We start from the raw sequence: 12818 nt of genomic DNA on the forward strand, positions 1-12818 counted from the left end.
GATTCTCGTTTAGAAACGAAGGCAGCACTTAAAAACGTACTCGAAACGCTTGCATTTTTACGCGGTGCTGTTGAAAAACGTGTGTAACTTTTTGCCGTTTGCTTTCCCCAGTAGCTCCGTGAGTTCGTCTAACGACATGCGACTAAGCTCAGCGAGATTCGTGACGCTCGCTAAGACTTTTCTGAAGTTATGTTCATTGATGCCCGGTAGTTTCTTCAATACATCGATCGAGCTGGTGTTGTAGTAATTCGACGCTAGGCCTCCCTCCCCGCTGTTCGTCTGAGCAGCACTGTCGTCCATCGGTAAGCCGTTGCCTAGTGCCGCTGCAGCTTCCATGTCGGGTTCGTCTTGGTACCTTTTGACGATCTTGAAGAGATCCACGGTTGCATGTGGTGTGCGGGACCAGAGGAGTCGCAACGACGGGAAGTGTAGAATGAGTAGTGTCAGCTTGGAGACGATGTTCGTGGCGCTGATCTCTGGACCAATCTCCGACACGTCTTGAAGCGAGAATGCTTTGCCTTGAGTGAACTCAATTAGCAACACGGGTGTCTTATAGAAACGTCGCATGCTTTCGGCTTGGTTAAATAAACGTCCAGAGTTTAACGAGCCGAAGAGATCGCTGATGCTTTTGCGCTCTACACAAATCTCCGGGGACAAGACATAGTCACCGATTTCCAGTGTCACGGGGAGGACAAACAGTCCTTCTTTATGGAGCATGGACGGCAAGGCACTACGGAACTCACGAACATCAACGACGACTTTAACTCCAGCGCGATGAGACTTGGCTCGACCACCAGTTCGTGTGTCCATACTGTACTCCACCGTCTGCTGTCGTAGCTTCATGTGAAGCGGGAGGTCGTATACATTCGCTGGCATCATCAAGTGTGCTTTCTGGTGGATTAACTTGTCAAAAGCTCGCTTCTCGCGCTGAATTTCGCTCAGATAGGACTGCTGCTCTGTGCTTTCGTCGTACATGAGGAAGTAAATTTCAAGCGGAGCAACATGCGACGCGTGGAATACTTCCACTTCGCGAATAAACGCCATGTCTGGGTCGTAGAGGACGATACAAGAAGGCATGAGATCCTCTAGAAACGCTGAAGCACCGTAGCCGTGCTCTGTGGCCTGTTCGTAAGTACATAACACGACGCTGTCCATTGGATCCACCACTTCAAGAGACAAATTCGATGTGCCCGTTGGTCGATTTCCACAACTTGATGAAGCGCGAAGTCGTCCATCTAGAAACATTTTCGACTTGCTCTCTCGCTCGGTTTCCTCTTGCGCAGCAGTGATGGCCTCTAGTTCTGCTGTCGATAAACCGAAGCTTGATACCTCCGTGGCGTGAGTCTGAACGTCACTGTAACTTGATTGTGACGACTCCTCTCGCACCCGTTTCTTCGTCTTGCCAGCTTTTTTCTTACTTTTTGGTGTCGTGTCTTGAGTAAAAAGCTCGTCTGTCCTTAGCTTGGCAGCAGCTTCGAGTAGAAGTCTCTGCTCCAGTCCCAGTGACGCCATGCTACCTCCTTTTTGCTTCAACGCAGCCTCTTTCTGTAGCAGATAATGACCGAATCGCCGTCGCATCATTTCCTGTGCACCCAAACTCAAGAATTCACGTATCTGCGCACACGTTCGTTCGTCTTTGACCATCACCAAGACGCTTGCCCCTCCTGCTGCAGAATTCTCCTTGGTCTGCCTTGTTTTCTTCTTTTGTTCAGCATACACTTCATCCAAAATCTCCCTCAACGCCTCCCACTTTGGGTTTTGATCCAGTGTCAGCTTCAGTTCAGCGTTCTCAGCAGCTTTAGAGCTTGAACCATTGGAAGATACTTGGCGAAGATTAACAGGTTTCCCAGTCTTTGAGTCCACAATATGATACAGTCGCTCTTTTGCTGCAGTTAGCAGTCGATCTGCAGCGTCCGTGAACAGCCACGGCGAAGGAAAACGCTGCTGGCCGTTCATTGTTTGGTAGTTAACCAGGAAAGAGTAGTAGGAAATGGCGTCGTATCGTGGAAGATATGCCAGTAATTGACGCAGTGTGGACAAGTCCCCGACGAGTTGCTTAGTCTTGACTGGCAGCTTATGCCACAGCGGGTCCAGTTGTCGTCGAATGAAGATACTGAATGACTTGGCAAGAGCTTTGTCCATCGTTAGATCGGCAGCGTCTAGTGACTTAGTACTGCGTTGCAACTCTTTGACTGTAGCTTCTAGTGCAACAAGAAGAGCTTCCTGCATAATCTTCATCGACGGAGAGAAGCCCACTTCGATCTCATACACTTCTGGCTGGTGTTTCTCCAAGCACGAGTTGATAGCAACATGAAACCTGGGATACAAAAACACGTTACGCACGTATAAATGCTTAAGCACCTGTTCCACGCGGTTGAAACCCGAGGAAAGAGCGACGCTGTCGTCGCAAAAGCCTTTGATGAATCCTTCTCGATTGCGTTCACGGTATAGTCGGAGGATGAACGCTTCAATCGACGTTTCAGTCACGTGGTGTGCGTTATTCACTAACAGGCCGCTGATGAGACCCGGGTCCACGTGATTAGATAGCAGATCCACTACGAGGATACGCGCAGTCACGAAGAAGACGCCGCCGCGTTTGTACATTTGCTGCCGCTCATTCAGGTTGTTTCTGGCGTCCACCACACGTGGTAATAGGCGGCGGTCGAGACCTAACGCCAATACCAGACGCCGCAGCGTCGCTGCCTGTTCGTTAGCGTTGAGACACAACACGAGGCTGCGGGGCGAGCAATAGAGACGAATGAAGCTCGCTAACACGCGCAAGAGGCCAAGCCCACGACCTAGCACCAATACTCCGTCTTGTCCATGCAGTTCTTCCACTATTTCGCGCTCGTACAGCAGCCAACGCGCAGCTAGAGACGAGATCACGGCGTCGGAATCGTCATCACCAGCGAGATCGACCACTTCCACTTGTTGCGCCATTCAATACAAAAATCAAATGAAAAGCGAAAAAATAAAGTAAATTCTACGGTTTTATTTGGTGAAACAACGGTTGAAATGGAGTTCTTGACGAGGGACGCCCGCAGAGTCCCAACTGAATACAGAACCATAGTTGTAGCTGTAGGATACGCACGCAGACACGGCTCCGATTATGCTACCAGCTAAAACATCCGCGTAGTGATGCCAATTGTCGATAGTTCGAGTTACTGCCACCCATGCAGCCCCGAAGGATGGCACAAAGCAGAGCATGAGCTTCAGCATCTTTCGACCGCCTCGCACTGCAGACTCACTGCGATTTCTGCAGTTGAGACGCGATCGTCCAAGCAAATAGAGCTGTCGTAGTAGGGTAAACAGTTAGGATTGAAAATAAATTACAGGCTGTACAAGAAGAGCAGCGTACCGTCAACACGAGCATCGTAGACCACGCAAACGAAGCGTGGCCCGATGGAAAGCTCTTCCGTCCCTCTTTTTCACCTGCCGGGTCGGTGCACAGGTTGGTGTTGCCATCCCACACCACGTCGTACTGCCAGCCGCACATGTCGTAGAAGCTCGGACGGAACCGTCCAGTGAGGTTCTTAGTGAACTCTGTCAGCAACTCGCTCATACTTGCAGATTGCGCTAATGTCAGCAAAAAGTCGCGTGTCGTGAGGGACAAGTCGGACCTTCAATGTCCTCGGTAGCACGTAGTTCATCAGCAAGTTGATTGTCACTGGAACCGTGACGCCGAAGAAGATCAAACTCTCCGTCGGGACTTGCTCTGGATGCACTTTGGCATTAAGCGTCGGATCTCGTGACCAAATTGTTCTGTTTGCGTTTATTTGCACTTCAACTCTGGGAATTACGCGTTGCTGAACCGGGATGCAGGCGAAGAAAAGCGCGAGGCCGAACATGACAAACGTGCAGCTAAACTCGGCGAAGGTGACGCGAGAGGTTGCTTCGTGCATCACAACGATCATCTGCGGATGAGAGCTCCGGTGAGCTTGCTATCATGAGCGTGTACTCGTCAACTTCGTCGCCATCGTCGGAGACCATTTCGAACACCAACGCCGATTGTTTAGTGTGCATGTCTTTTTAACCAATCAAGTGATTGAGACCCGTAACCAAGTTGAGGTCCGACTGCAGTCATGAACAAGGCAAGTCGTTCGCAACAATCTCCGTGGTTGTACAGTACAGTGCTTCTATATTCTCCAGTGGCTGGTGTTTAAAACAAGTACACGGCGATTTTGTACGCATCAATGGAGCGTGGAAGCGATGGAGAATCCGCGAGCGAATTCTTTGCTTCAGAAATTTGAGGTTGGTTCACGAAAGGTCACATGCTAAAAGCTGTAGACTGCAACGAAAACAAGAAAAATAGCAGGTATTTTGGTTAGAAAATGGTTGTTTTCGATTACTATCTACCCAGGGCATACGCAAAATACAGGCAGGCGCCTAGTTACCATTATTGTTGACTCGGTTGTGGACATTCACAACATAGTCGTTGCGCGCGTTTGCCATCTTGCCTAACTCGCTTTCCTGGTCAGTGCTGAGTGACCCACTACTCGCGTATGTGATGCCGCTACCATTCGAGCTCAGCTTGCCCTGCACAAGACACAAGAAATAATTAGCTACCACGAATAGCAATCCATGAAAGAAACTGTTGCTGATATACCTTGCAGGTCACTGCATGACATCGTTGCAGAGGAACGCCAGCATGCTCACTGTGGAAGATGGAAGCGTAGTTGTAGCTATACGACAAGCAAGCGGAGACGGCACCGATTATGCTACCTGCTAGGATGTCAGCGTAATGGTGCCAGTTGTCGATCGTTCGAGTTACTGCCACCCAGGCCGCCAGAAATGTAGGGATAAAACAGAGGAACAACTTAAGCGTCTTCCGTCCACCCCGCATCATCGTCTCACTTCGGTTTTCACAGTTCAATGAAGATCGACCCAGCAAGTAGAGCTGATAGTATCACATAAAAAAATAATTAGAATTATACACTTGATGCACAAACCAACTGCACAGCCACCTACCGTGAGAACAAGCATCGTCGCAAATGCAAAAGAGGCGTGTCCGGATGGGAAACTCTTGCGACCTTCCTTCTCACCCGACGCGCTTTGGCAGAGGTTGGTCACTCCGTCCCATACGACATCGTAGTTCCACTTGCACATGTCATAGAAGCACGGGCGGAAGCGTCCAGTCATGTTCTTGGTGAACTGTGTCAGCAATGTCGCCATGCTTGTGGACTGCACAATCGTCAGGAAGAAATCACGGACATCGTGCGGGATGATGCGCACGCGGTGAAACTTGGGCAGCGCGTAATTAATAAACAAATTGATAATGATCGGAGCTCCGACGCCAACACCGATCAGAGCGACCATCGGAACTTGTTGCGCCTTCTCCTTGTTATTTATCGTCGGGTCCCTCGCCCACACTGAAGTTGTTGCGTTCAGCTGCACCTCGATGTTCGGGATCTCACCTGTCAAACAATAAACCACTTCAGTGGCTATTCAAACGTCACACACATACAGCAGATACAAATGACGTACGCTGTGCGACCTGAATCTTGGCGAAGAAGAGCGCAAAGCCATACATAAACACCGATATGGCAAACTCGGCTGCTCTGTAGTCACGCGTGAGGCGCTCCCATTTGCCATTGCGGGAGTCAGACCCCGCCAGCGCTGGCAGATCAGCCGCGGACGTGATGGATTCCATGAAGGGCACGTCACTCGCGTTGCTTGAAGCAGCCCGAAGTCTGCCTGGGTAACCACGTTCCGTCGTGATCGCTGCGTCGCCGTACCACGCGAAGAGAGGGCTTCTTCACCGCTTCTTCACTATTATAGTGGCTCGCCTAATCGACCAACAGACGGACAACCAGGTAGCGAGAGAGCAAACGACCCAACGATAGACTGTGCGAAATGGAGAGAAAACAAGAATGAAGTCCCACTTGCGACTGGATCGTAAAAGCCACCTGGATGGGATTGATTAATCGAATGCGACTGTCTAAATTCTGCATCATAATTTGTAAGAGGGAAATCGATTTACTTTTACTGTCAATTTCCGAAAAGGACAAGCACATCTTCCTAAAGTAATCATTTTCACAGACAGTTGTAGAGGAAATACCATCGGTCAGTAGAAAACTACTGATCTGTCCCCAACGCGGCGCAGAAAAGACGGCAATCAGTAGAAACTGATAAAGTTCGATCCGTACCTAACTCTAATCATAACTACATTTCTGCTGCCTTCAGCAAAACCGCTTTTGCCCTAAGCGTACCATGCCTCGAAAGCCGCCTCCGAATTATGGGAGTTCTCCCTTCGTGGTAGATCTTTCTGACATCGCTACAGCTAAAAGCATGGGTGTTTTGAGGGAGGACGCAAAAGTTGATGCTCCAGCCAAAAGTATGGGGGAGTATACGCGACGCGAGCCAATATTGCAGACACTGAGTTTCCAACACAAATAAGGAAACTAACGACACAAACAATTGCAATCGTTGACTGCTGATTAATAATTAAGGTATTTCTTTCCAATAGATTATCTTACTGATCCTCACTCTCAATAAATATCAGCAGCAAACGGACTGGGGAGTCAATCTCTGTGAGTAGATAGAACTCTACTAACGTACCCTGAGAGTAACCAGCTGGATACGTCGTGTACCCAGCTACTTCAACGTCAACATGTTAATTCGGTGTACTATTTTTTAGCTGCTCAAAACGCCTTTATTTATATGGTTGTTTTTGTGGAGTGCACTTCGGTGGCATTCGCCATTTTGGTCGATGCCTCCGCTCAACCCCCGACAGCGTCACGCCCGAACGATCCAGCGCCGTCTGGACGGCTCCTTTTGGCAGATTCGTCTAAGCAGAGAAGTTAGCATACCGAACGAAGTCGACCGAGAGCTGGACGCCGAGCGTGCATCGTCCATAGGTGGTGGGTTACGTGACGTTGTCAGTAGAGGAGGAGGTCTTTTGGCAAACGAGCGCCGAGCTCGTAGAGGAGACAATGCTCAGCTCTTCGAGATAGAAAGAATATACGCCAAACGGTGGGTCAATAACTTCGTATACTACCTTATTCAATGGGTGGGGTACACAGAGTTGACGTGGGACCAACGTGCCAGCGCGCCTAAAGATGGTGTTCGAACACGAGTCCGTCAATTATGTCTGGGTCTATCAATCTACGCAGAGAAGACGAACCCAGCGTCGCGAGCAGCCAACGCGCCGGAGTCAGAGACTGATAGACCAAACGAGGCAGGACTAAGAGAAAATGCAAATGCGAACTTAACACCAAACGAGGCAGAATTAAGAGAAAATGCAAATGCGAACTTAACAGCACCCCAGTAGCTGTGAAATCAGTAGTTGTGCAGGCAGCGCCGCGTTGGGGACAGATCAGTAGTTTTCTACTGACCGATGGTATTTCCTCACAGTTGTATCAGAAAATATCTCGCAGCTGCTCACCGAAAACAGCCAGCAAAACAAGGACAGGCCAAAACTAACAAAAATGTGGCCACGAAAATCCGTTTGACCCGTTGACTGCATCCAATAAACTTGTCACCGGTTCCGGTATCCATACGTGTAATACATGTAGTCGATCAACCGCGCTGCATACATGTATTGAGCTGCTATTAAATAAGGATCATGCTGGTGGCATATTTCATTAGGTTTGGAAGACGACTCACAGATTCATAACAGAAAATTTCTTTTTTATTTTAATTAGAGGCCTTCAGAAGTACTGATTAATTTAGGAACCTGAAGACGCCGGTACCTGTAGCTTCCGTAGGTGAAAAGAAGCTTTTGATGATAATGGGACAGCAGATCAAATTGACCTCTAGCGTCCATGATCACCTGTATCAATTGCAGTACATCCAGGGCGTAGGTGAATTTACTGATCCGATCACAAGTCGGTCAGCGGATATCGCTCCTTTTTATCAGCGAAAATTTACACCTTGGACGAGCTGCTAGCACGATTGATCATCCCGAGTCGGGATTCCGACAACATGCTGCGCTGAGTTGGCAGCCCCCTCTTCGATCAGTACATCATCCGATTTTGCCTACAAGTAGGTAGCCAGCCAATTCCTGTTAGCTTCCGCCTGATTTTCAAAGTTGAAGCCTGCAACGCACCTTCCTCCGTTCGTGGATGGTTTCCCACGGCAACCCAGCCATCTCCCAACTATAAATTGACCCGTAGTTGTGGTTATAAGCCAGGCAAGCGGCCGCAGCACCAACTACACTACCAGCGACGATGTCACTGTAGTGATGTCGGTTGTCGGTTGAGCGTGTGATAGCAACCCACGCTGCTCCCAAGCACGGCAGAAAGCTGAAGAAAAGCTTGAGCGTCCGCACGCCTTCCTGAAGAATCGACCTGCTCTGTTCAGCACTTGTAAGTCTTGCACGTCCTAGAAGGTAGAGCTTTGCAGAACGAGTATCAAACCTGAGGGGTTAGACGCAGTGATGCAATCTTCTGCATGTACTTACCGTGAGTACACCCATAACCGACCATGCAAAAGGCGAGTGTCCAGACGGGAAACTCTTACGGCCTTCGTCATCGTCATCGGAGTCGCTGCACAAGTCCGTGACGCTATCCCAAACGACGTCATAATTCCAGCCACACATCTCATAGAAACACGGACGGAAGCGGCCGGTCATGTTCTTCGTGAAGTTGACCAGGAAGGTTGACAGTGTGATCGCTTGGCCCAAACTCAACAGGAAGTCGCGAAAGTCGTGCGTAGTGACGCGAATCTTGATAAACATGGGAAGCACGTAGTTGATTGAGACGTTGATCGCGATTGCGATCGCGAGGCTGATAATAATGAGCATGTACATGGGATGGGCACTGAGCTCAAAACAAGATACAATCAATTAGCTACACTAGCAATAAAAGCAAACAGTTGTTCATCTCACCTTGCTCTGATAATTTCTCCTGGTCCATTGCAGGGTCTCGTCCCCAGATACTCGTGGTCGAATTCAGGCGCATTTCAATCCGAGGGAAGGCACCTGTTGGTTACCGCAGCTCTTTTAAAAAAGTCACATCTGATAGGGATGACAGGCGCTATCTGCAGCTTCAATACTTACGCTTGTGCATATTCATCCACTTGCCCAGTATTCTTGCAATGACGTACAGGACGATGGCAAAGGCGTATTCGATAACTCGATAGTCGCGAAGGAACTTCTGCCATCTCTCTGCGCTGGGTCGGGTCTCTGTGGTGTCTACCGGGTCTGTCGTCACGTCACTTGTATGCTTCCCGTCCAGTGACGGCGTGTACATGTACACTGACTGATAGTCGTCAGCGTCGAGGCGCAAGTCACCTCGGCCATTTCCTCCGAGAAGATGACAAAAGTGTCAATGGTACGGTCTCAGAATTGAACTGTGCTTGTCGCAAGGGCAACGTGAGGTTCACCACTTGCATTTTGTATGCCCCCGGGGTGATGTAGTACATGTATCGGACAAATTTTTGCATGAACTATTAATGCACTCGCTGACTTCCTGACACTCTTGTGTTTCGGTTCATAACTTTCTCCTGCGCTTCCAGACTGTCATCCAAAGATTCGGACTGCATCCGAAATTAATGTTTTTGTTGCACGAAAACAATTAAAGCTGTAATCGTACCTTGAGTTTCTCGTGGATTGCTTCACATGGCATGCCAGCGTACTTCCAGCAGAAAATAGACCCATAGTTGTAGCTGTAGGCGAGGCAAGCAGAGATGGCACCAATGATGCTGCCCGCCACAATGTCACTGTAGTGATGCCAGTTATCAATTGACCGAGTAATGGCGACCCACGACGCTGCTAAGCAGGGAACAAAGCAAAGAAACAGCTTCAGTGCTTTCATTCCGCCTCGCATCGCCGACTCGCTGCGCTGTGAGCAGTTAAGTCTCGAGCGTCCAAGCAAGTAAAGCTGCACGTATACGTAGCGTTAGTATCGGGATCCATCTCCAAGAGCTCGATTGACTAGCGTACCGTGAGCAGGAGCATCGTCACCCAGGCGAAGGAGGCGTGGCCGGATGGGAAGCTCTTACGACCCTCTTTCTCCCCAGCAGCATCCGTACACAGGTTCGTCACTCCGTCCCACACCGCGTCGTAGTCCCATCCACACATATCGTAAAAGCTTGGACGGAAACGACCCGTTACGTGCTTCGTAAACTGCGTGAGCAACGTGGACATCGTTACGCCTTGAGCAAGACTCAAGAGGAAGTCGCGGACGTCGTGAGGAATCACACGGATGTTACGAAACTTGGGGAGCACGAAATTTAGCAGCAGATTGGTTAGGATCGGAATGCCGATGCCAAACACAATCAAAGACCACATTGGCACTACACAGGCCAATATATAACACGCATTAGATCATTTTTTTAAGCCAGACAGCAGTTTTGCAGACTACAGTACCTTGTTCGTACAGCTTCTTCTCGTCCACCGTCGGGTCCCGTGCATAAAGTATCGTAGTGGAGTTCAGTCGGATCTCGATTTTCGGAATTGGACCTGCAGACGTAGGAATTCTGCATCAGCAACGTCTACCACAGATCGATAATTGCCAGTTTCGTAAGCGTACGGTCGTTGACGGCCATCAGCGTGAAGGACTTGGCGACGAGGAGCATGATAAGTGTAGAGCCGTACTCGGCCACACGGTATTCGTTCAGTAACCGCAGCCATCGTTTAGGGCGGTTTGAGCTCGCGTCGTCCTCCTCATGGGGCTTCCAGACGGTCGCTGGCGGGGGCGTCGTCACCGACACGAACTCATTTGATCCACGCTCGAGCTCAAAGGACTTGACTATGGTGTTGCAGGTCATATTGCCACTAATGAGCAAAATGAAAAATGAACACTTGAATCAGAAGCAGCTGCACGTGAGACTGACACCGCGTTTCCAATCAGCGATTAAGCGGAGCATAGTGAATCGCCGTTTATTTTATTTTCGGAACCTTGTCCGACTATCGAGGACTCGGATACAGTACAGTACTGTATCTAAGTCGACTCAACGGCACGAGTGCCAGTGCCACAGTCTCACAATGTGAGTCACATCGATTATCGAAGACGATGTTGCTGTTTTGAAAAAACTTGCCCCTTGCGCCACAAGCCTCATGCTCCACGAACCGTCAAGATGCAAACTGGTTTGCCAGTAAGGGAAAGGTACGAACAGTCCAGCCACGCATGAGCCGTTCGGCATGAGCACTGGGCAGATTTTACGAATACTACAGTATTCAAGCGAGCCTCCGAACTTTGCGCTTGAAGACAAGGTGTCTCATTCGCTCAAACTTCCAGAAGCACGCCATAATCCACGCTGTCACAAGTGGCTTTTCCAACGTCGCTTTAATCGACGAGTGCGAACGAATTCTTCTGCGTGTGATCGGTATTTACGTGGCTCGCGCAGCACAGTGAAGCCAACGTGCACGTTATATTCAGTATTTAATGCTCGATGTGAGAGTCCATGCTACGGCTACTGAAGTCGACGATGTACTCGCTCGACATATGCTTGAGTAGCGGCGGCCTCGACTCGAACCGGTGAGCCCAATTTGGATGAATGTCGAACTGCTCCTCAATTCTGGCTTCTCTCGCTTTGTTCTAAGATTAAAAAAGTTAAAAAGCGCAACTTTTTAGTAAAAAACAAAAACTGTCACTTCTACACGTGAGTCGCGTCTGCGTCCTGCCCCCTTCTTACCATGCGACGTTCATGGATCTCCTCGAGAGGAAGACCCGCCGAATCGTAGCCAAAGATCGATCCGTAGTTGTAGTTGAACGCAAAAATAGCAGACACGGCTCCAATGACACTACCCGCCAGGATGTCACTGTAGTGGTGCCAGTTGTCGATGCAGCGCGTGATGGAAATCCAAGCCGCAAGAACAACAGGCGAGCAGCAAATGAACAGCATTAGGGATTTCTTGCCGCCTCGCAGCGTGGAGTTACTGCGATTCTCGCAGTTAAGACGCGATCGGCCAAGCAGGTAAAGCTGCAGCGAACGCGTAAATTACCATTAGTTTGCAGCAAAAGCAAAAATTTTACCGAAATTTTATGGAAACGTACCGTCAATACGAGCATAGACGCCCATGCAAACGACGCATGACCTGATGGGAAACTTTTACGTCCTTCCTTCTCGCCAGCAGCGTCGGTGCACAAGTTGGTGACTCCGTCCCAGACAACGTCGTGGTTCCACTTGCACATGTCGTAGAAACTCGGTCTAAAGCGACCGGTGATGTTTTTAGTGAATTGCGTTAGGAAAGTGGCAAGTGCCATCGACTGAAACAGACTCAAAAGGAAGTCACGAGTATCGTGGGCGATAATGCGGACTTGGATGCATTTTGGGAGAACGTAGTTCATGATGAGATTTGTTCCGACAGGCAAACCGATTCCAAGCGACAGCAGAAGCCACACCGGTACTGGCACACACACACAATCGCATTAGCTTCGAGTTTCCTGTTTCCCAAGCTGAATTTTTGCACTCACCTTCTTCAGATAACTTTTTCTCGTCAATTGATGGGTCGAGAGACCACGCCACGGCTGTCGCGTTCAAGCGGACTTTAATTCCAGGAATTGGACGCTCGTGCACGTCGATCTCTGCGAACACTAGCGCCAGGAGGTACAGAACGACGGCAGTGCCGAACTCGAGAACGCGATAGTAGCGAACAAATCGCTGCACTGCTCCCCTCGGCGGTCGGATGGCATCTGCTTCAGCGATATCGATTGGTGGGTCGTCGCTCTCCTCCGTCGGGTAGTTGCGCTGGCCTCCATTAATCGGCAAGTGCATCCCTGTAGGCAACGGTGGAGACCCCACAGACTGGTACCCCAACGCGACCTCGTCCTTCTCGTGTGATCGCTTTACGTCGTTGACAGCCATGACTTCCACCGTCGATTAAGAATTGAAAAATGAGAGGCCTGGGATAGTGTCACAAAAACTGACATCCG

The 12818-nt window shown here is 49.6% G+C and overlaps 6 protein-coding genes across 6 annotated transcripts; all 6 read right to left on the minus strand.

The window, feature by feature from the left end:
* Positions 1–21: 21 nt before the first annotated feature.
* Positions 22–2940, minus strand: PITG_12229 (DNA repair endonuclease XPF, putative; the record flags this gene model as incomplete). The annotated part of the gene is made up of 2 exons (XM_002900793.1): positions 22–1677; positions 1720–2940. 2 exons carry the CDS (start codon positions 2938–2940, stop codon positions 58–60), a joined length of 2841 nt encoding a protein of 946 aa, XP_002900839.1.
* A 51-nt stretch (positions 2941–2991) lies between these two features.
* Positions 2992–3990, minus strand: PITG_12230 (phosphatidic acid phosphatase; the record flags this gene model as incomplete). Its single annotated transcript, XM_002900794.1, has 4 exons — positions 2992–3291; positions 3359–3553; positions 3612–3861; positions 3959–3990. The coding sequence occupies 4 exons, from the start codon at positions 3988–3990 to the stop codon at positions 2992–2994; spliced, it is 777 nt and encodes a 258-aa protein (XP_002900840.1).
* Positions 3991–4316: 326 nt separating this feature from the next.
* On the minus strand, positions 4317–5650 carry PITG_12231 (phosphatidic acid phosphatase; the record flags this gene model as incomplete). Its single annotated transcript, XM_002900795.1, has 4 exons — positions 4317–4536; positions 4607–4897; positions 4969–5414; positions 5485–5650. 4 exons carry the CDS (start codon positions 5648–5650, stop codon positions 4387–4389), a joined length of 1053 nt encoding a protein of 350 aa, XP_002900841.1.
* Positions 5651–8023: 2373 nt separating this feature from the next.
* Positions 8024–8749, minus strand: PITG_12232 (phosphatidic acid phosphatase, putative; the record flags this gene model as incomplete). The annotated part of the gene is made up of 3 exons (XM_002900796.1): positions 8024–8293; positions 8402–8624; positions 8676–8749. The coding sequence occupies 3 exons, from the start codon at positions 8747–8749 to the stop codon at positions 8024–8026; spliced, it is 567 nt and encodes a 188-aa protein (XP_002900842.1).
* A 766-nt stretch (positions 8750–9515) lies between these two features.
* On the minus strand, positions 9516–10710 carry PITG_12233 (phosphatidic acid phosphatase; the record flags this gene model as incomplete). The annotated part of the gene is made up of 4 exons (XM_002900797.1): positions 9516–9821; positions 9884–10236; positions 10310–10402; positions 10473–10710. 4 exons carry the CDS (start codon positions 10708–10710, stop codon positions 9516–9518), a joined length of 990 nt encoding a protein of 329 aa, XP_002900843.1.
* Positions 10711–11324: 614 nt separating this feature from the next.
* Positions 11325–12753, minus strand: PITG_12234 (phosphatidic acid phosphatase; the record flags this gene model as incomplete). Its single annotated transcript, XM_002900798.1, has 4 exons — positions 11325–11480; positions 11578–11865; positions 11940–12292; positions 12360–12753. 4 exons carry the CDS (start codon positions 12748–12750, stop codon positions 11325–11327), a joined length of 1188 nt encoding a protein of 395 aa, XP_002900844.1.
* Positions 12754–12818: the final 65 nt, after the last annotated feature.

The sequence above is a fragment of the Phytophthora infestans genome, genomic scaffold, assembly GCF_000142945.1.
Source record: "Phytophthora infestans T30-4 supercont1.24 genomic scaffold, whole genome shotgun sequence".
In the NCBI taxonomy this organism is placed as follows: Eukaryota; Oomycota; class Peronosporomycetes; order Peronosporales; family Peronosporaceae; genus Phytophthora; species Phytophthora infestans.